Genomic DNA, 21,491 nt, shown 5'->3' with positions numbered 1-21,491 from the left:
GTACTGTTACTTTGGCAGAAGCGGAAGTGTCTGTAGTTTTTACTGAAAATGCAGTTCCCCAACCATTTCAGCCTACGGAGAAAATTTGAAAATTCATACGTGTGCTGAGTATAAGCCACTGCTTATACTCACTTGAGAGGGAATTCAGGCCTCTATATAGCCTTTTGTTGGAATGATGCCAGGGGAAGCAGATAAGAGGTTGCCCCTCCGCTGACTGGAAAGGGCTAGAACAGGTGTTGAAGAAAATTAGGAAGAGAGAGAAACCGTCATTTAAAAGTAACAACAAATTAAAGTGAAGGAGGGATGAGAAAAAGTGGCAGTTTATGAGAAGTAGATAAGTTAGGTATGGAAGGGGGGGGGGGAGAGAAATTACAATGAGTAAAAACAGTTCTGAGAAGCTTGGTGCGGGGAGATGAAAATATAAAATAGGAAGCCCTCTCTGCTTAGAGTCTTTGGATCAACATCTTCTTCCTAAAGTGGAAAGCTGAGTCAGAATGCCCCCATACCTAATGTCTGTATTTAACTCAAGGAAAGCTGGACTGTGGAGCTGCTTGCTAGAAAGAAAACAGTGTGGTGAGAGACTAAAAGCAATTTCCGAAGAGTGATCATAAATCAAACGAAAACAATGTCAGTGTCAGCTGCTCATGCTGGACACTGCTTTGATAAGGCACCATTTTGTGACTGGAGGGTCTCAATAATTTCCAGCCATCTCAAGAGGGCCTTTTGAGTATAAAGTTTGGGAACGCCTAGATGAAGCAGCTAAAGACATTATAGTCTTGCATATTCCTCTCACTTTTAAGTTAGGCTCCCTGAACCCACACTCTTTCAGTTTAGCAGTGGATATACAGTAGAGGGTGTATAATGTGTCCAGCAAATAATTTAGCGGTCACAACTTTTCCAACACCTAATACACACCTAATAATTTCTGCCTCATGCAACAAACTGCACTGTGCTCCCTCAGCACAGCAAGTTGTAGTGAACAGCCAGGCACACAATTCTAAAGGCACCACTTTCCCAGACACTTGCTGTACATGCATCTGATGAATTTTTCCTGGACACCCCCCACACCACACACCATGCACATTAAGCCCTATGTCAAACTGAAGGACCAATATATTTCTGTAACCTTTGAAAAGTTACTGTGTTTTGTGAGTTCCTAGCAGGATATGGCAAGTCCTCAGCTATTTGCAGTGGTAGAGTTCTCATGGCCTGCTTGTTTGGCTGCTTCATTTAAAATAATAACAATGGGTGCAAAGTGAGTGCAAATTTGTCATGTGCTACTGAGATCTCTTCCACTGCACATAAGCCTGATGTGTACACACTATGAATCTCTTGCCAATTTCTTAAAGCAGCTTTTAAACTAATCTCATAAAATCAATCACCCTTGGCATGGTTTTGCAGAGCCGAAAGCTAAAATGTATTAGTGTTGTTAAAAGGTAAGTTCCCCCATCCATTTAAATAGAGATGAATGCTTTCAAAAATCTCATTCACTCACAAGATCCCCAGAAATATTTTTATGCCATTCACTCCCATCTGAGTTTGACTTGTTTCTTACCACCTTGTCTTGCCCTTCCTTTACCACACAGGGAGCTTGCTGGATTTCCTGAAGAGTCAAGATGGTGGGAAATTACTACTTCCAAAGCTCATTGACTTCTCAGCTCAGGTAAATAATTTTTTATTTTTGATACTGGGCTGTCTTGGCACTGGCTATGCTTCATTTTCACCGTTGTCTGGAAACCAGGTTTACTGAGACAGGTTTTGGATGCTGAAAGTTTGGTTTAAAGTGGTTTTCTCCTGCAGATGTGGCAAGAGAAAATTGCTCTCTGAATTGCTGGGGCCCCAGGCACATTGTGTTATCCCCTACCATTTGTGGCTTAGTCAAGTCACATCTGGGTCCGTTTTGAGGAGGAAGTGGCAGGTCAACTATAGGTGGAATAATAGATAATGTGCCTGGGTTGAACTATATAAATATAGCTACCCCAGTGCACAGCATGGGGAGATGTAACTGGCCTCATCCTGACCCTAGGTGTGTAGCCCTAACTGCAGTTTATGTACAATGCTACCTTTACTGTGTAAACTTTGCTTAGTTACGAAAGTGTAATTAATTGTATTTAGAGGGCTGCTGCCTGTTTGTCTCTCCTAATGTTGCCTGAGTTGCTGTGATGTCATGGAATATTCACAAATATTCTAATTAGCAGGGGGAATTGGCAAGAGAAGAAAGAGATTATTCTTGTGCTGTCTGGAAGAAGGCTGTCACTGTGTTTAGTAAAATAAATTGCTGCTTGCTACTGCCAAGGAGAATACAATGAATGTTGCCCAGGCCAAGGTGCAGCACTGGCTTAGTACGGTGGCAGGGTTGTCTAAGAGGCTGATGTACAACCTCTGATGAGGATTGCTCCTAACCAGGAAGAAATGGGAGTGAATGAAATTTCCAGCGACAGATACTACTTCCTGTCAATGATGGGCAGCCCCAAAGAGTGTGCAGCACATTCAGAAGTATTGCTCCTTATTCAGAAGTGACACGTTGTGAGGGATGGGCATCCACTGGCTCAATGCATCCTGGATCGCCTTGCTGGTGCTTGGAGCTGTGTGAAACTGTAACAGGCTCCAAAATTCCACAAACCTTGGAAGACATATAACAGAGCAGGAACCCATGCAGAATGGTGTTCGTAGTCCCTTCCATCAGTTTAGAGAGTGCTTCCAAGTAACTTGCACCCTTATTTTCCCCAAAGCAGTAAAAGGAGCTACAAAAGTCCCTGTAGAAACAGACCCCATGACTATGGAATGGCTTCATCTGCACCATGCAATTAAAGCACTATTACACCACTTTAAACAGTCATGGCTTCCACCACAAAATCCTGAAAACCGTAGTTTGTTAAGGGATCTGAGGATTGTTAGGAACCCCCTATTCCCTTTTACAGACCCACAATTCTCAGAAAGAGGAATTGATTGTTTAAGCACTCTGGGAGTTGTAGCACCGTGAATGGAATAGGGCTCTCCTAACAACTCCCAGCATCCTTAACAAACTACTGTTTGTCTAAAGTAGTAGAATGGTGCTTTAAATGGCTGGTGTGGATGTGGCCAGAGACAGAAGCAGGGAAGGCAAATCAGATGAGAGTCAGAGCAAGCACGTTGCATTCTGGTGAAGGTTGCACAATAGCTTGCTCTTGGTTTCGTCTTCCTTATTTTTGCAAATGGCTTTCATTCTCTTTAGAACAAATAGCAGCTGGTTGGAATATACTATGCTGTATTCATTGCTCATCTTCAAAACAATGGCAATGAAAAGAAAAAGTCTATGTGGAAAAGGACCCACAGTGCTTGGGTAGATTTTAAACAAAAACATTTAAATCCTCTTAAATCAATATTTACCAGAGGGCACAACACTACAGAGCAACATGTCCTGTACCAAATATCCTTTGAACATGACCTTAATTTCCTGTTGCAAAAGTTGGCCTCAGTCTGGCTGAAAATGGTTGTAATAGTAACAGACGCCTCATATCAACATCTTTATCTATGTCACATGCCATACTAGCAACGATTAATATCTATCTTCAGACTGTGTTACAGTTGCTTTCTTTTTCGTGGTGATTTCTTTACTAACACTTGTATATTCCACATTTCTGTTTTAAAACAACCATTTGTTGGGATTGCAAGTTGTGTTTAGAAGTTCATTCTTGGAGAACATCTGGAATGCATTGCTAGCTATTAAACGTCTGGGGGTGGGGGGGTCATATCTGGCATGGAAGGGGAATCTGTCACAATTTTTTTCCTGCACTAAATTGTAAACTATGTACCTGAACTTCTTGGACATGTGGAGTTAAAATGTGATTTTGTGGGTGGCTTCCTAAAATGGACTGGAGCAGGTGCTGCTGACACACCTTCACTAATTCCTCCTCACGGATAGCAGACCACATGCTTCCCTTGAGTTTAAGTTTCAAATTTATCTGATCAGGGTTTGCACCTGTGTGCTGCACTCTTTTGCCTATGTTAAAGAGTTATGTTCTAACTGGGATTTTGGTTAGTTGATTGGTGGGAAGGGACCTAGAGAGGCCTTTTAAAATAACAAGAAGTCTTTGCACATACCTTGGAAGTTCCCACTGCTGCTTCCTCTTCTCTAGACCCACCCAAGGACTGAAATTTGGTCTAAATTTGCTGCAGTCAGCTCATCTACTTGTTCATTTTCTCTCTCTCCAGGATACAATACAATAATTGTTTCCTTGCAGGGGGAGAAATATCTGCAAGGTACAAATCCTTTGCACTAGGGCCAATCTATGCTTGGTGTCAGGAAGCATGATCCTTCATTTTTCTCCTCCTGGCATTATTTGTACCAACTTTATTGTGGTTTTCAATGCTGTTCCAATCTGTAATGGGTTTGTTTGTCCTATCCAGCCTTTTGTGCCCCCATTTCATCTCAGTATTTTTTTAAAAAAACTGACCTGTTGTAGGATTCTTATCTTTATAAATCCCTTCAGTCAACAGGCTTCTTATCACACTTCGACAGATATTTTAGCCTTAGCCCTCCTAGTAGAAAAATTATATATATAAAAATAAGAGGAAACAACAACAGATCCTGGGGACGGGAAATATTTGCCACTAAGGGAGTAGCTACATCCTCTGGTTACAAGAAGCCCTACTTTCTGAGCCTTCTGCACTAGAGAGAAACTGCTGGTCCTCTTCAAGGGCTTAGCTTTTGTGCAATATTTCTCTTCACAAAAACTGTGTTCAGCACTTGTGACAGTGCGGTGGGAAGTACCACCATGGGTATTTTTCCATTGCCTGGCCCACAAAAAGAGGAACAAAGCGAGTGTTCAGTTCCTTTTTTTAAATAGATGCTGATCTGCATATTGCAAGAGGACTGCTACCCGAGACATTTTAAAGAGAGTGCAGACATTTATGGTATCTATTAATAGCTCTACAGTCCCTTGAACAGCCAAAACTATTTAAGCCAAATAAGTCCAACTGACTTTAAAAAGAATGAAATCTGGTTTGCGTGTGAAAACTTAAGACAAAAGTGAGTTGCTCATCAGGCTTGGTTGGGCTGCGTGTTGACAAACTTGCTCAACAAAACTAGGAAGAACTGATACTTTTTACATGTTGCATTGTTTTAGAAAATGTAAAATTAATATATAGCTGGGAACTGAGCTGAAAACGTTTAGCTAATGCAGCCCTGAAAAACAATGATTAGAAGCTTTTCCAGTCTGCATCTGTCCTGGTCTCTCTGGATTAGGGACCCCTATGTTTGTATCATAACAAAGAGACATGTGGTATGTTCTGGAACTGTGTTACAAAGGGACAGAATTGGCTGCACCCTGACAGATGTACTAGAAGTTGAGGAACAGAAGGGGGGCAACTATGATCTGAGCTGTGTTGTCTGTCTTCTGACATCTTTACCTTGCCAGGCAGAGACATTACATTACACCAAGAGTTGTCAACTGGGTGTCTCCATGCCCACCAGTGCCTTTGATGGTGCCTAGGATAGGTTTCAGTAACCATCACCTCAGAAATCCGCAATGCAATTGGGGGGAAGCATGCCTGAACCATTTTGTGTTCCTGCCTCTTCTCTTTTGGCTGTGGCCACCATTTTGTGTTATGTGACCTGCACCGTGGTAGCCATTTTGTGATTGGCACTCACAGCCATTTCTCAAAATTCCAAATGTTCTCACTGGCCTTAAAAACTTGGCAACCCCTGTCCTACACAGTCCTCTGCCCCTACCGGTTGAGGTGCAACAGAGAAAGGAGGGAGGCAACCTGCCATCAACTTGGGGTGTGAGTGAGCTGCAGGGAGCGGAAAGGAGCTAGAAATATTATTAATAATAATTATTTCAAGCAAAGCATATTTATAGATGGGAGCTGATTAACAGAAAGCTAAATATTTGTGCTAGCAGAAGGATTAACACAACACAAGGAGTAACATAACAGAAATTGCCCCCTTTCCCCCCACTGTGTGCACCTCAGAACAGATTTAAGGAACCCACAAGGGGAATGTTCCATGCACAAGAAAAAGCCTAAATAGTTAACAAACCATATGGCAAGCCTATACCAAATGCTGTCCTTGGCTGTATGTAAAGGTACTTTATGGCACTTCTGTAAATTGAAAATGAGGAAAACCTATGAATGTTGACCAACCCACTCCCCTCCTCTCCCCTCCATTTGTAGATACAATCTACCATTGAGCAATGAATGATATATAATGTAAGCAAAGGGGTGTTATCTGTACCCAAGTGCATCCCTATTTTCATTTCTTAAATACTGGAGGCTGTGCATATCATGGCTAATGTGTAAAAATGATATGTTAAAAAAGGAGTTTCCTTGACTGTTTACAAATATTATTTGTGTGCGTATAAAAGTGCTTACAAAAAAGAACAGTACAAAAGTTGAAGATATTTTATTTGTTGTTGCAGATTGCAGAAGGGATGGCATATATAGAAAGAAAAAACTACATCCATCGTGATCTGAGAGCAGCTAATGTTCTCGTTTCAGAGTCTCTAATGTGCAAAATTGCTGATTTTGGACTTGCTAGAGTAATTGAAGATAATGAATATACAGCCAGGGAAGGTTTGTATCACATTGTAATTTTAAGTCCTATAAGAATAATTCTGTTAATGGCCACTTGTTTCACTAGAAATATCTAAATGTCAACACACACTGTTCTATCTCTGCTCTCTGCCCCTGGGATTTCCTACCTTGCTACTTGGTTTGCACTTACATTTCTACAGAGAGACATAGCAGACCTCCACATTTTTCTCACTGGCTCCTGTCATAAAATCATAGAATTGGAGGAAACCTTGTAGGCCATAGGGGCTAACCCCTTGCTTGATGCCAGAAATCCAGAGCTAGAACATCTCCAGAAGATGGCTTTAAGACCTCCAGAACAGTGTCTGTTGCAGATGTCCAATGAGGGGCAGCCTTCTAGGCAATTAGTTCCATTGATCTTGAAACCAAGAAGGTTCTCCTAACATTAAACCAAATTCTACTCTTCAGTAACTTACACCCTCTGGGGCAGCAGAGAACAACTCTTCAGGTATTTGAAGAGTGCAAATTCGTTTTTCCCCCACCCCAGTCTTCCTTCCCAGGCTGAACACCAGTTCCTTCAACATTTTGTCAGAGTTTATTTTCCATACTATTGAAGAATCTTCATTGTCACTTCCAATTTTTCAGTCACTTTCCCCTTATGAATCACCATCTGAATCACCTTACGAATAGTTTTTAATGGTTACATGAATGAAACTAGATTTAAAATGGTGCTGTTGTTTTCCTCTCCGTAGGTGCAAAATTCCCTATCAAATGGACAGCACCAGAAGCCATTAATTTTGGCTCATTTACTATTAAGTCTGACGTGTGGTCCTTTGGAGTGCTTCTGTATGAAATAATTACTTATGGGAAAATTCCTTATCCAGGTATGTACTTTTTATTTACTGCTTATTTGCCCTCAGTTTATACAGGTACCAGAGTTAATAGAATAGGTGCAAACATGCAACAAGAGACATTTTGATAATTAGAAAACGTGTATTGGTTGCTGTACTTAAGAAAGTGTCTTCAAAGTACTCCGTTACAGGAGGAATGTGGGTTGAAACCATGCGAGTCTTTGGCCTCCCTACAGCATTTTTTAAAAAAATGAATTAATGAATGAATGCCTTGGCTTCATTCAATGTAAGAAATATATTCTGCAACAACAGCAGCACGTTGTGTGATGATAGTCTTTGCTACAAAAGCAGGTGTGTTTGCTGTACAGTGGTACCTTGGTTTATGAACTTAATCCATTTCGGAAGTCCGTTCTTAAACCGAAAATGTTATTAAACCGAGGCACACTTTCCCTAATGAGGCCTCCCACCGCCGGTGTCCTTCCACTGTTCAGATTCCGTTCTTTGTTGTTGTTTAGTCATTTAGTCATGTCCGACTCTTCGTGACCCCATGGACCAGAGCACGCCAGGCACTCCTGTCTTCCACTGCCTCCAGCAGTAAAGTTCTCAAACCGGGACACTATTTCCGAATCATTGTAAACCGAATCATTCTTAAACCAAGTTACCACTGTATCATAACTGGAGTTGAAAGTTGAAAGCAGGCCCTGGGGTCAGAGCTGAATGTTACAGGTGATGAAACTCTGAGGATGGACTACAGATCCTTAGTACCTTTGGGGGGAAATTGTGCAGATCTCATATAAGATTGTCTGCTGCTGATGCAATGGCAGGTGATTACCTCTCTAGGGAAGGTCACTGAAAGGCCAAAATGCAAACATACAGTCTGTGAGAACACAGGTGACCAGTTTGGCTTTCTACTAGGTAATCATTGGGTCCTAGCTGCCCAGCACCCTCTTTGATACCACCCACTTTTTAACCCAGCTAACATTGGGGCTCTGGCATTGGAGGGCAAGGGCATCTTGAGGTTTTGTGGCAGCAGGTATGGAGATCCAACCTAAGGTCTTCCTCTCTGACATCAGAGAGGGGGTTCTGATGTATCCTACCAGGGGTGTAGTGTAGGGAGGCCTTGGATCAACTGACATTCAATTTACAGTGCAATCAAATACATGTTTACTCAGAAGTAAGTCCCACTGCAGTACTTCATTGGAGCTGACTCCATAAATTATCTTAATTTCCTACAATTGACTTTCTCCAGTAACAAAAGCTTAACTATTCAATGAATGAATTTGATAAAAGTATTAGAAATGCAGGGGTGGAGGAAGGTTTAGAATTGTTTGGGTTGTGTGTTTTTTTAGACTGACATAGCCAAATTTGCTAGTGGAAGAAATATGTTTTTTATTGTTTCAGGGATGAGTAATTCTGATGTCATGATAGCTCTTCAACGTGGGTATCGCATGCCACGCATGGAGGCCTGTCCAGCTGAGCTCTATGATATTATGAAAACATGCTGGAAAGATAAAGCAGAAGAGAGACCAACTTTTGAATATTTACAGAGTGTCCTTGATGACTTCTACACTGCTACAGAAGGACAATATCAACAGCAGCCCTAACAGGAAAAAGGAGCAGCTCCTGCCTCCAAATTGGTGTAGACCTCTTAATGGGACATTGTGGTTGCGCCAGTTACTTTTATGCATTAGGATATCCTAACTGCTTGTGGATCCTGAAACTGAAGCTCAAGAAAACGTTGCAGGTGACCACTATCCAGCTTAAGGCTTTAATGTCCTCTACTGCTGGCACTTTCTTTCTATTTTTCTTAAGTATCCAGATTCTTTTGACACAACAGAAGATCAAAATCAAACTGGAGACAGCTGCAAATGTAATGAAGAGAAACAGCAACAACAACAGTTCATGACAGCAACCAAAACTTAGCCCCACATGTTCCAGTCATAACATGCATCTCAAAAAAAAAAAGGTCTGTTTTAGGGCCCATCTATATGCTATAGTGATGTATATGAGCTCTCGCCACCCGTTTATTTTAACTGAAAAGCTTTTGAGGCTGTGGGAGGGGAGGCGGGAGGACTGCAGAGCCATCATTTATTTCCTCAGAATTGCATCTTTTGGAATGGCTTGCCCACCTGCAGCGTAAAAAACACAGGAATGGCATCTTTCTTAGCTTGGAGAGACAACTTTGACTGAATAAACAGTGGCAGAGAAAATGTTTAATCAGTCTGCCCACTCATCTCTTCCCTGGTCACCACTGAGGAGCTCATGCTAGAAGCCTGCTGCAATTGCTTTTTATGTTAAAAAGACAGCTCTTTTGTGTTTTGCCTTGTAAAAGTGGATTGGATGAAGGGGCTTAAACAGTAAAAGCAGCTGTAGTGTCTATACCTATGTAAAGAGTAAGGTGGAATTGGCATAGTTGAAATGAAGTGAACGAGACATCATAATAGAGTGGTTCCCCCCAACCCCAAGAAGCTAACCATGATTTTAAGCAAGAAACAGTCTTTCTGGCTCACATTACCTCCCTTCAAAGGACCTACCTGTAGAATCTGAAATGCAGTACATTGATCCATGATGATCTAAAGTATATTGTATATGGATTTATAGTTCGTTTTCAAGTAGGAATCTGATAGGGATTAAATGAAGTGTAACCTAGAGTCATGGAAGAAACCTTTCTACCAGTGTGGCTCATAAAGGCAGCACTTTAGTTCTAACACTGGGCAATTTAATGTTTAAATTTAAAAAGCACAACTAACACAACATTCTCATTAGAAAGTACAGCCAGCTACTATTATAACCAAAGTCTATATTATTTGTTGCACATATTACGTAAGTAGGATGCGGAAGTGGGGGCAGGGAGACACTTGAAAATCAGGTTTAAGGTCACTAGTTGTATAAAGTCAGGATTGGATTGAAGTTATGAACAGGATGCGATCTCACTACTCTGTGCCTCAGCTTTCTCCAAAAGGGTTGTTTTTTTCTCTATCATGCTGAGACTTTTCCAAAATACTTATTCACAACTTGGTTACTATAGGAACATTGTGATTCTAACTATGTTCAGTTGCACAAACCAATATTTTTGTAGTACACATGATATTTACTCTTTTTAAATGAAGGAATCCAGTTGACAAACTGGCAACCAGGCTGTCAACCTGTAAATACTGTTTTCATTTTATTGTGATTTTAATAAATAAGCATTCTTGAAATTTCAAACCTGGCAGATTTTGAGTATTTTCTAAGTTGTTATCCCCTCATAAGGAGACAACCACAGTATATGGCAGCAACTATATTAAGTCTATGCTTCTGTAGACAATTGTGTTTAGTTCATTCGCTGCTACTTGTCAAGTATTGGTAAACATTTTTATTAGCAAATGTATAAAATGGCTGCTTTACACATTTCCATCCAATTTCTTTATACAAGGAAAGCAATTCAATCACAGAATTCATGTAGCTTCATTCTACACATTTTTACAATGGTCCTGAAGCTGAGATGATGGATATTGTCATCTGAACATTAAGTATATTTCTTAAAACAAGGGAACTTCCAAAATTTATCCTAGTACAAGAAAAACATAAGCAATGGTGTGTTTAATGTGTTCTGGCATTATTGATGCAGATAGTAGCACTATACAGCAACAAGAACATCTGAGGCCACATTTAAGCCATGCTGATATGTTAACTTAACTTTTTGTTCAGCAAAGCATTTTATTTTCAAAGTAGAAATTGCCTCCAGTGCTTTTGCCTTCTCTGATTAACCACCAATTCAGTACCTGTACTAATTCAGTAGCTGCATTAAACCCTCCCCAAGAAGGATGCTAATTACTCTCTTACTTTGCGTGTTGCTGAGGTCACTTGTGAGAGCTTGTAGAAGATGCCTCAGGTTTTTCTGAGTCTTTGTCACCAAGTGTTTTAGGAACATCTGCTAGGGTATGTTTCAGATTTGCAAAGAAGCCCTTCTTGGATTTCTGATGCTTCGAATCTGTGCTTAGGGGTTTTTTGCTTTCACGTAGCTCCTCTTGTAGAAGAGGCACTGTGGCTTCAAGCTCATTGCCACGCTTAGCCCGGTTTTGAAGACCCTTGACTTCTTCTTCCTGTTAAGCCATGGAAGGATGCATTAGAGGTAGAATGAGTCCTGGCATTTACTGATTTTAATAGATCTCACTGGCATCTTCTGAAGGTGAGGAGCCAAAATGAATACATAGTTAAACATTTTCTAATAGGTTAGAGGCCATCTTGAAATCGCCAGTTCTCAGTCAAGACGATACCTCTGTTGCTTAGCTGGTATGTACAGCAGTCTACTTCAAATATAATGAAATGCATTGTAAGACCTCATATTTTCTATTATTTGCTCACCAAAAGCTTGAATAGGAAGAGAGCAGAAAATTGCATTTTCAAGTTAATCTTCTTATCCTGATAAATTTGAAATATAGAGAGTTTCAAGTCATGCAGGAGGTTAAGACTAACAGGTATAGCAGTCATAAGCAGGAGAAATAGCTGAGAGAGAGAACAGTCAAATGCAGCTTTAGTAGCCATGTGACCAACCTTATGCATCATCACTTGCTTAAGTCTATGATTTTCTTCCATTGCTTGTCTGTAGAGTTCATTGGCATCTTGCAACATTTCATTTAATTTCTCTATTTTTAAGTTCAAGGATCTTATTTGCTGCAAAAGAATCTTATTGTTACGATTAGTGTTTAAAGGAAGAGTCATGTTGGTGTAACTCTCTGCTGCAACCTTTGACTGACCATGATTTTGCTCTATTGTAGGGTCAGGGTTTAGGAATCCAGTAGCCCCCAACCCTGATACTGTTGGACTCCCAACTCCCATCAGTCCCATCCAGTGGTCAGGAATTGTGGGGGTTATGGTCCAGCAACAACCGAACTACCACTGGTTCCCCATCCCCACCTTACTTATTTTACCAGCCCTTGATCAAAGAGCTCTAAGAAATATTTTGATAATGAAGCAGAGAATCGGGAGGGACCACGGAAGGAATCAGGAAGTTACCTTGTCTCTCTCATCACATTGTCCCTGCGAAGCATCTGAAGCATTGCATTTAAGATCTGTGAAGCAAAACAAGGCTAAGAATATTTGGACCACTTTTCAGGGGGAAAAACCTTAAGCTCAAGAATGCAGGTTGCTTACCTGGATCAATATTCCCTTCTGCAGAGTCTAAATTAGGACTTTCTGAAGGCAAGGTATTGAGTTTACCAAGTTTTGCTTTCAATTCTAGTATTTTCATTTCTCTGTCCTGAGCAACAAGATGAATTATAATAATTTTGAATCATAATAATTTACTCAAATGGTACTCAAATGGCTTTAGTAACAGCATGTGCTTTTTTTTAAAAAAAGCTTAGCTGTTCTTCTCCCCTGCCCTCCCCCCATCACTTTAAGCAACAATTAAGATAACTTTTAGCACCTATTTCCTTATCCAATATGACGAGCTTTGGAAAACAAACATATTAGTGTCACATCCCACTTTGGTCTAATATTTTCTGCATTAAATATATTTAGGAACCCTTTCATGTCTAAAACTTTATTGGTATACCACCAGACAATGTGCTTTTGGCTGACACCTGTCAAAATATTTTGGGGGCACACATTTCAAAATACATAGGCACATCCAAAGTCACGAGGATTAATTAACATCACTCTCTCCCACAAAAAACCACAGCCCAATATAACCCCTACCTTTTCAGAGCTTTCATTTAACAACTTAACCTTTTAACAGAATTCCTGCAGATACCTTGGAAAGAATGCCAGCGTGTGCAATGGACAAAGATAACAAGTTTTAGAGAATAAGTACCTCGACCTTTGCTTGTTCAGCAATGAACTCCTCTACTGGCACATAGTGGTTTTCAATTTGATCCATTGCACACATGTATGCATGCTTCTTTATGGCCTCCTTGTACATTTCAAATTTACTCTCCATTTTTTCTTCATACCTTTCTTTCAGATCTTCTAAGCGTTTACTGGATAGTATTAGCAATGAGAGACAGACAAAATACTTTTAATTACTAATTATCTATACTAATGATTCAATTAACAAGCCTACATAGGGGTGGGTACAAAATGCATCCGTCTCCAATCCCAGCACCCTTTCCCTATCCTGCACCTGAGGTCAGAAGATCTTCCCTCTGAGCAGTAGCACAGAGGAATTGTCAAAATATGTCTCTTATCTCATTTCTATTATATAGAAGCCCTCGTTTCATTTAATGGGAAGAACTCCAGTTCCAACCCATAGCTAGAAATCACAAATTATGTCCCATGCATGTTTCCTGGAGGTTTCCTGTACAAATAAGGACTAACCTCATAGTAACTGACATCTGGCCAACCCCTCCTCCCTTTACCCCTCCCTCCTTTGCCTATGCCCTCACAGGCTGCCCAAGCCTTCCCTCACAGCTATGCCACCTCCCTTTCCTTATAGCTCAGCCCCTCCTACTTTAAAGGAGGGTAGGAACACTTCAGAGAGCAGTTTGCAAAATTACTCTCTGAAGTTCCTCCGGATCTCCTTTAAACAGCTTCCCTGGTCATCAGCCTGCCTGCTGGTCTGCCATCATGCTGGAGTTGCTGTGGCCACGTGAACTGCAGCATGAAGACAGGCTTATACTTTTATTACATAGTAAGAAGTAAAATCAATTTACTACAATATACCTTACTTCCTAGTAAACGTGCACTGGATCGAACAGTGAAACTCAGATTTCCATTCAGAAAGAAACTAGAAATGTGAATGCCCACCATTTTCAACAGAATTAAACCCACTATTTATTATTAATTATTGTTATTATATCCTATCACTCTAGTAGTACAGTCCCATTGCTGTTGGCCTGATATAAACATTGAATTAAGCTGAAGGGTGGCTAATAGAATTTCTTATATTGGCCATCCACTGTATTGTGCAAGACACATGGTTCTTGGTTCCATACAAGTATAGTAGTACAAAATCATTTTAGCTAAGAGGACTTGAGACAGTAGCAGATGTCTCTAACACTTGGATGTTATCACAGAATATATTTAAATGATTGCTAGAAAGCTATTGCACAAATATTTGGAAAAGCAAGGCATTTTCAAACCAACTGCTTTGAAATAGTCCAGCATGCAACACAAAACAAAAGATCATGGTACATCAGTGGTCTGTCATAGAATAAGGCATCCGTAAATATGCCTTATTCTAGAACTGATGATGTGCTAAGCCATGCTTGGAGTGGTGGGTGCCTGGGGCCTTTCAGTTCCTCACAGCTACAAAGTCTTAAGGCTCACCTCCAGGCTTCTTCTGTTTCCATCAGTTGCTGAAACATTGCTTCGGCCATCTCCTTGCGTATTTGCACCTCAAGGAGCAGCTTGCCTTGCCTCTCTGCAATCAGCTTGCTCTTCAAGATCTCTGTCATTTTCAAGAGATCCTGCAGGAATGAAGTCAAATTAAGAACATGGAATCAAGAGCAGAAGACAGCATGAGGTGCCTGAGCTAACATTTGCCATTCATTAGAGTAGGACTGGGAGACCATTCCCCCCCCCCTCCTGTCAAGGGCCTCCCTTCCCCAACCTTGTGCTCTCCAGATGTTTTGGACTATGCCTCCAATCAGCCCCAGCCAGCACAGACTTGTAGTCCAAGCATCTGGAGGGCACAAGGTTGGAGAACATTGCCCTAAGGGGTAATCAGCCAAGGGTCACATGCTGGTTGGTAGGGCTAAGAAACCCATTACACAACTGGGAAAATACTTAGTGTTTTCTATCTGCTGCTAGGGATGGAAGGAACTGCCAGTTATGGTTCTCTCAGTTTCTCATTTTTCCAATCTTAAATTTAGTTCTCCATATTTCTGCAGAAATTTGTAAAACCTTGTTTGTTTGGAGAACCGCATCAAAAAATTGAGATAAGTGGAAAAACTGAAGGAATGTGCTTTAGTTCTCATTTTGTTTCAGAAAGTGTGGATTTGATAAATTCAGCTTTAAATGCAAACTGAATTTAAATTATTCCCCGTCCCTAACCGCTATAGTCTGTTAAGGATTTAGGCTAGGTAACACTACTCAAAACAGTCCAAACAAAGTATTATATTGATTTAAGAATCACTCCATTAATTTTTAACACTATTAAGATGATTTATCTCCTACTGAGTAAGCATGCACCAGATCGTCTGAAAACAGTTTTAAAAATTACCTCATGGCTCATGATAGTTATATCTATTTCCTCTTCTTCAGAGGAGATACAAGAATCCTCTGGAAGCTGCTCTGCAGATATGTCATCAAAGTGCACTGTAGGCCTATCATCCCTTCCAATGTATTTTTTGGGAAAATAATCAAATATTTTGTGTTGGAATGTTTGAATAACCTGAAAAAGAATACTGTGTCAGTGGTTTAAGTTACAAATAAGAGCACAATTTCACAATAAATTGTAGTTTTGTGTTATTTGCCCTGGAAGGCCACAAAGGGAATTTTTAGAATTTTGGGAAGTACACTGCAATGATTATAATTGAGAAGCAAGTTGAAAAGTTCAGTTGTCTAAGGAACCAAGCTTTAAATGCATTTGTCATGGCATATCTGTTCACAGTTTACACTGCAGCTCATATACACACATAGAACTCAAGAATGTGCATGCTTTTGCTGAAGCCTTCTAACATGCATGTCTTCGCCATTTACACAAAGAGGAGGTAAGGTTAAGATTTAAGAGACAGAGAGCAGTAAGGTATGCTCTTTTGTTTCTTAAATTTGGACTCTCCACCCCTCTATCCTCCTTTCGGAGTCTGAAAGCTCCAACAAGTGCAAATGCAGCAGGTAGGTGGCTGATGTGTGCAGGCAGCCAACAACATAAAGCATCCCCGCTAAAATGTCTACACTGCCTGCTCATAGGTTACTGGGCCAGGTTCTGTGTCCCTATATTAATATGTCAAGCCCTGTACAACTCGGGTTCAGGATACCTTGAGCCATTTTATCCCAACTCAGTCTCTGGGATCATCCAGTGGGGTCCTGTAGTTGCTGCCTGTGTTTTAAAAGCCTGGCCAGCTCCAACTATAAGCCAGGCATTTAGTGTCGTTGGCCCCATGATGTGGAACACACCAGCAGCAGCCATTTGGCAAGCAGCTTCCCTGCTAACTTTCAGACTCCTCTTGAAGCCAAACAGGCCCATTCAATTGTTTCAACATTTTTTCCAAGATGAGCCAATTACACTTACAATTATTTTGTGCTGTTTTATGGTATATTATATTTTATTGCATTTGTATACGCTGTTGTATACAACCCTGGTATTTTGTATGAGTGGGTGGTATGCCAATAATAATAATAATAATAATAATAATAATAATAATAATAATAATAATAATAATAATAATTTATTATTTGTACCCCATCCATCAGGCTGGGTTTCCCCAGCCACTCTGGGCGGCTTCCAAGATTAAAAAGACATTAAAATCTCACACATTAAAAACTTCCCTAAACAAGGCTGCCTTAAAACTACAAAAACACCACACACACATATTTGCTGCTGTGAGCTGAAGACTCAGAACATCGACAGAAGACATGAGAGTCTTGATATATATCAGGCATGTTATATTTGAGGTTGTAAGACTAGCTGCTACATTTTTTTATGTTGTTGTGCATTACAGTTAGATCGCCCAAGCAAGTAAGTGTTCCTAGTAAAGAGGTCAGGATCCTACAGGCTACTTGGCATGGAGACACCTCAGCCATGAAGCATTGGCTCATAAAGAAGATAATTTCCAAACGGTTGTCTCCACCCCCATCGTTCAGCATGGACACTGAGGTCCAGCTCCAAGGGCCTTCTGGTAGTTCCCCCACTATGAGAAGTGAGGTTACAGGGAACCAGGCAGAGGGCCTTTTCAGTAGTGGTGCCCACCCTGTGGAACACCCTTCAGATGTCAAGGAAATAAACATCTACCAGACTTTTAGAAGACATCTGAAAGCAGCCCTGTTTAGGGAAATTTTTAATGTTTGATTTTTTTATCCTATTTTTAATAATTCTGTTGGGAGCCATCCAGAGTACAGTGGTGCCTCGCAAGACGAAATTAATTCGTTCTGCGAGTATTTTCGTCTTGTGAATTTTTTCGTCTTGCGAAGCACCACTGTGCATTGACGGTTTCCCATAGGAATGCATTGACGGTTTTAAAAAAAAGGCGCAAGACATTTTCGTCTTGCAAAGCAAGCCCATAGGGAAATTCGTCTTGCGAAGCAACTCAAAAAACGAAAAACTCTTTCGTCCTGCGAGTTTTTCGTCTTGCGAGGCATTCATTTTGCGAGGTAGCACTGTAGTTGGGGAAACCCAACCAGATGGGCGGGGTATAAATAATAAATTATTATTATAAATTATTATTAGTAGTAGTATTCACCCAGGAAAAAACAAGGTAATGGTGCTTGGGGTATGTTGTGAAGGGCACAGCCTTTTACTTACTTGCTTTGCTACAGCAGAAAACTTCATTACATGCAATGTCTCATCATAGGTAGAAGCACACTGGTTAATATTGACAATCATGCAAGCTTTGCCTTTACCACAGAAGAATGGCTGGAAGAGGCGGGTCAGCTTACTCTCTCGGAAGGGAATGTATGCTGGCCTTAATCTTAAGGGAAAGTTTTATTAACATTAATTTCAACATGTGCATGATTTGTAAAAGCAAGCATGGATTCAGACATGTGTGATTGCTATCTGCCCTTTATCTGCACATCAAATACTTATTAGGACATAGCTGTTTTCACATTCAACAGATTGGTCCCATATTCATTCATTCATTCATTTTAATTATTGCCAACAGACTATTCCATCTACTTATTTTTTTAAAACTAAAGAAAAGAATAGTGCTATAACACTATATTGCAAAAATGCTAAACAGTTGTACCTTGGTTTTTGAACAGCTTATTTACCAAATGTTTTGGCTCCTGAACGTTGCAGACCTGGAAGCGACTGTTCCAGTTTGCAAACTATATTTGTAAGCCGAAAGTCCGATGGGGCTTTTGCGACTTCTGGCTGGCTGCAGGAGCTTCCTGTTGCCAATCAGAAGCCTCGATTTGGTTTTCAAACATTTTAAAAGTCGAACAGACTTCTGGAACGGATGCTGTTCAACTTCCAAGGTATGACTGTAGTACTATAATGTTATAGCATTATGGTGTTACAGCACTATACCTCTTTCATTTAAAATACGGTAATTATAGCCATGAAATCATTTAGCAATAACTAAAACAAAGATTAAAACAAAACAAAATTGAGTCATAAAATAGCAAGGGTCATAGTGAATGCCTGCTGAGAAGTACTAGGCTGATTTTCATAATATGTTTTGACCATGTCAAAACCCCCAAAAGACAGAAAAGGTGTGCTAACGGCATCTATACCCAGTGTTTTTTTTCGGGGGGGGGGGGACGCAGGAGTACACATGCCCCTAAACATTTTGTAAATCTAAATTTGGCCTCATTGAGGGTCAAAACATATTATGAAAATCAATATGAGTAGAAAAATGAGAGTACCCCTAAACATTTTTTTAAGAAAAAAAGCACTGTCTGTATCTATGAAGGCTGTGTTACTTTTCCTTTCTTCTGAAAAAACACAGAGAGATTTTTTGAAAACAGAGAAATGGCATAAGCAGCACAGAAAAAATGCAGGCTGTTAATGACTGGAGGACAGCATAATGTGGCTGCCTCATAAAAAGCGTGCATACAAAAAACCGAAAATAATAATGTTAAAATATGTTTTCAGCACTCTTAACCAATGAAACAGACACCTTGCTTCTTGGGGAATATAAACGTAGAGCAATAGGTTAGTCTAAACAGTTTTATGTGAAACTGGTGTGAAGATTTACTTTTGTCACTTACTTAGGGTTTTGATTTTGCTTTAGAGCTGCAATGCATTTTCCAAGAATAAGAAGAGAATTATTAATATTGCCTGCTTCTTTCAGTCTGTCTCCAAAGGTTTGTGCTTTATGGCATCGTTCTGATCCAGCCAAGTCACAGAGAGAGAGTCTGTACAAAGAATGCAGCTGATTTTAATATCATTCTTTCTTTTGGAATTAATTTTTATTCATGTTTTTACATACAGTTCAAAAAGATTAAGTAAAGAATAAATGGAGAAAATGAAAACAAAATCACAACAAACAAAAGACACAACACAAAACATCTAAGGACTTCCTATCAATCTTTCAATCCATCAATTAATATTTGAATTTTAGGTAGCCTGGTACAACACAGACTCATAGTATTTTTAACAAGTAAAATACACACTGTCAAGTACAGTAGTGCCTCGCAAGATGTAATTAATTCGTTCTGCGAGTTTTTTCGTCTTCTGAATTTTTTCGTCTTGCGAAGCACCACTGTGCATTGACGGTTTCCCATAGGAATGCATTGACAGTTTTTTAAAAAAGGCGCAAGACGTTTTCGTCTTGCGAAGCAAGCCCATAGGAAAATTTGTCTTGCGAAGCAACTCAAAAAATGAAAAACTCTTTCGTCTTGCGAGTTTTTCATCTTGCGAGGCATTCGTCTTGCGAGGTACCACTGTAATAACTTTTATTATTGACCCTGTATTTTTACTGTGTCTTGGGGTAAGTGTGTTCCAGTGGCCACCTTCAGCTGTTGATAAGCATGTCACAAAGTTATGGATTACTGTGACAGTAAGAAGCTGCACTGAACTGCCCCATCCTGCCGGGAGGAGGAGTTTCTAAGCTTTTACTGTCATTTTGTCCTGGAACGATAGACTGTGATCAAGACTTACAATTAATTTGAAGCAAATCAACTTCAAACTACAGGTGATCAAATTGGCTTGGTTTTTAAAAAAATTAAAATCTCAATAAAATGCATATGTATATCAATTACGAAAACAGAACAAGTAAACATGCAATACAGATTGATGCGATATTTACAGTAAGCCTGCAACTTATGCAGGGGTTACGTTCTGGGGATCGTCCCTAAAGCCAAAATTGTGTATGGTCAAAATACATTGGGTTCAATGGTGGGTGGGATTGCCAAGCTCATTTCCCTCCAAATCCTGTCCCGTTTCAAAGAAAAAGAATTAATTAATTAATTAATAAAATAAAAATATTATTTTGCCATGCACATAAAGTTGAATACACACAAGTCAATTGCATGTAAGTTGTGGGTTTATTGTATATTAATATCCCTTGACACCTTAAGACAGTTTCCCTTTTGTAGCACTGTTAATCTGTTACTTAACTGAATAGTTAATGTTGACTGCAATTCCACAAACAGAGAAAACAGCAAATTGTAGCTAACTAGAATTTGAAGTGAATGCTTCTGATTTCCCAGCTGCATGGGAAAGAAGGTATGCTCAGGGACTTAGCTCACTTCAGCTTGTTCCTGGCACTAGAAACCAAGGTGGGGAACCTTTTCGGCTCTGTGGGCCAGACCCTTATAAAATTCTAGGCTTGTAGACAAAACGTGATACAGGAGGCTGCCCACCTGTCAATCAGCTGATATCATAATGATGTCGGGTGGTTGGGTTCCAAAATCAGGACTTCAAAGTACTACACAGCTCTTGCAAAAAAACCCAACCATGTGATGCTTTAAATGCCCAAGGCTTTGACTATTCCACCCATCTGTTGATGAACGGTGAAGCCAAAGTGTCAGAGACCAGACTGAGGATTACAGCTTTGATGAGGAATTGTGGGAACTTCCCCCTCTTCCTGCTCCTAACCAGGATCCTGAAGCTACCCAGGAACAGTGGAGCAGTATAGATATAGAGATATGGTTTGCAGAGGGACATAGTTCAGAAAACAACAGCTGGGCAGAGCTGAATGGGGAACAGCTAGGAGAAGCAGAACAGGAAGAGAGAGAGAGAGAGAGAGATAACCGATTCTTCTTCACTGGAAAGTGTCCAGCCTCTCTCTCCAAGGGCAAGGAGAGCTGATAAGGTTGCTACACAGAAGGCTCCAGTGGTTGCGAGATCAGGTTGCAAGAAGGGGGAAGTGACGGAGATGACTTGGGGGGAAGTAGGAGGAAAACTTAATTGGGAGCACCTTTACTCCCAGAATGGCTGCATTGTTCTTTTGCTGTGATCATTAAACACTTTTAAACTGGCAAGGTAATTGCTTTGTTCTGCTGATGCACGGCTAAAGGGGGGGGGGGAGCCATTTCTTCGAAGCCTGACACAAAGCCTGCTTTCTGCAAACATTGGAACTCGCTAGTGCAGCCAGT

The 21,491-nt window shown here is 40.3% G+C and overlaps 2 protein-coding genes across 15 annotated transcripts in view; one reads left to right on the top strand and one right to left on the bottom strand.

Annotated features, from left to right (window-relative positions):
* LYN (LYN proto-oncogene, Src family tyrosine kinase) overlaps window positions 1-10,571 on the top strand; it is a 42,325-nt gene extending 31,754 nt beyond the window's left edge. For all 6 annotated transcript variants that reach the window (XM_083451169.1, XM_083451171.1, XM_083451174.1 and 3 more), the window contains exons 10-13: window positions 1,587-1,663; window positions 6,402-6,555; window positions 7,266-7,397; window positions 8,766-10,571. In XM_083451169.1, coding sequence (XP_083307295.1) covers window positions 1,587-1,663; window positions 6,402-6,555; window positions 7,266-7,397; window positions 8,766-8,968 — 566 coding nt within the window. In that variant the 3' untranslated portion in view covers window positions 8,969-10,571. The remainder of the gene's footprint in view (window positions 1-1,586; window positions 1,664-6,401; window positions 6,556-7,265; window positions 7,398-8,765) is intronic.
* Window positions 1-21,491, bottom strand: part of LOC310682348 (kinesin-like protein KIF20A) — a 55,669-nt gene that overhangs the window by 20,205 nt on the left and 13,973 nt on the right. For 2 of the 9 annotated variants that reach the window (XR_014513878.1, XR_014513879.1), the window contains exons 10-19: window positions 19,161-19,307; window positions 17,752-17,917; window positions 15,511-15,681; window positions 14,616-14,755; window positions 13,162-13,327; window positions 12,501-12,606; window positions 12,363-12,418; window positions 11,901-12,020; window positions 11,190-11,449; window positions 4,437-4,521 (exon numbers count right to left, since the gene is read on the bottom strand). Coding sequence is in view for 5 of the 9 variants with exons in the window: in XM_083451030.1 (XP_083307156.1) it covers window positions 11,207-11,449; window positions 11,901-12,020; window positions 12,363-12,418; window positions 12,501-12,606; window positions 13,162-13,327; window positions 14,616-14,755; window positions 15,511-15,681; window positions 17,752-17,917; window positions 19,161-19,307 (1,315 nt within the window). In the remaining 4 variants the exon portion in view is untranslated. Of the gene's footprint in view, window positions 1-2,489; window positions 3,621-4,436; window positions 4,522-7,408; window positions 7,595-10,507; window positions 11,450-11,896; window positions 12,021-12,362; window positions 12,419-12,500; window positions 12,607-13,161; window positions 13,328-14,615; window positions 14,756-15,510; window positions 15,682-17,751; window positions 17,918-19,160; window positions 19,308-21,491 lie in introns of those variants that run through there. The other 7 variants (XM_083451028.1, XM_083451032.1, XR_014513880.1 and 4 more) reach the window with 6 other exon arrangements.

This window comes from Podarcis tiliguerta (assembly GCF_965153285.1).
Source record: "Podarcis tiliguerta genome assembly, chromosome: 7".
NCBI lineage: Eukaryota > Metazoa > Chordata > Lepidosauria > Squamata > Lacertidae > Podarcis > Podarcis tiliguerta.
This window is presented reverse-complemented; position numbering and strand designations above follow the sequence as displayed.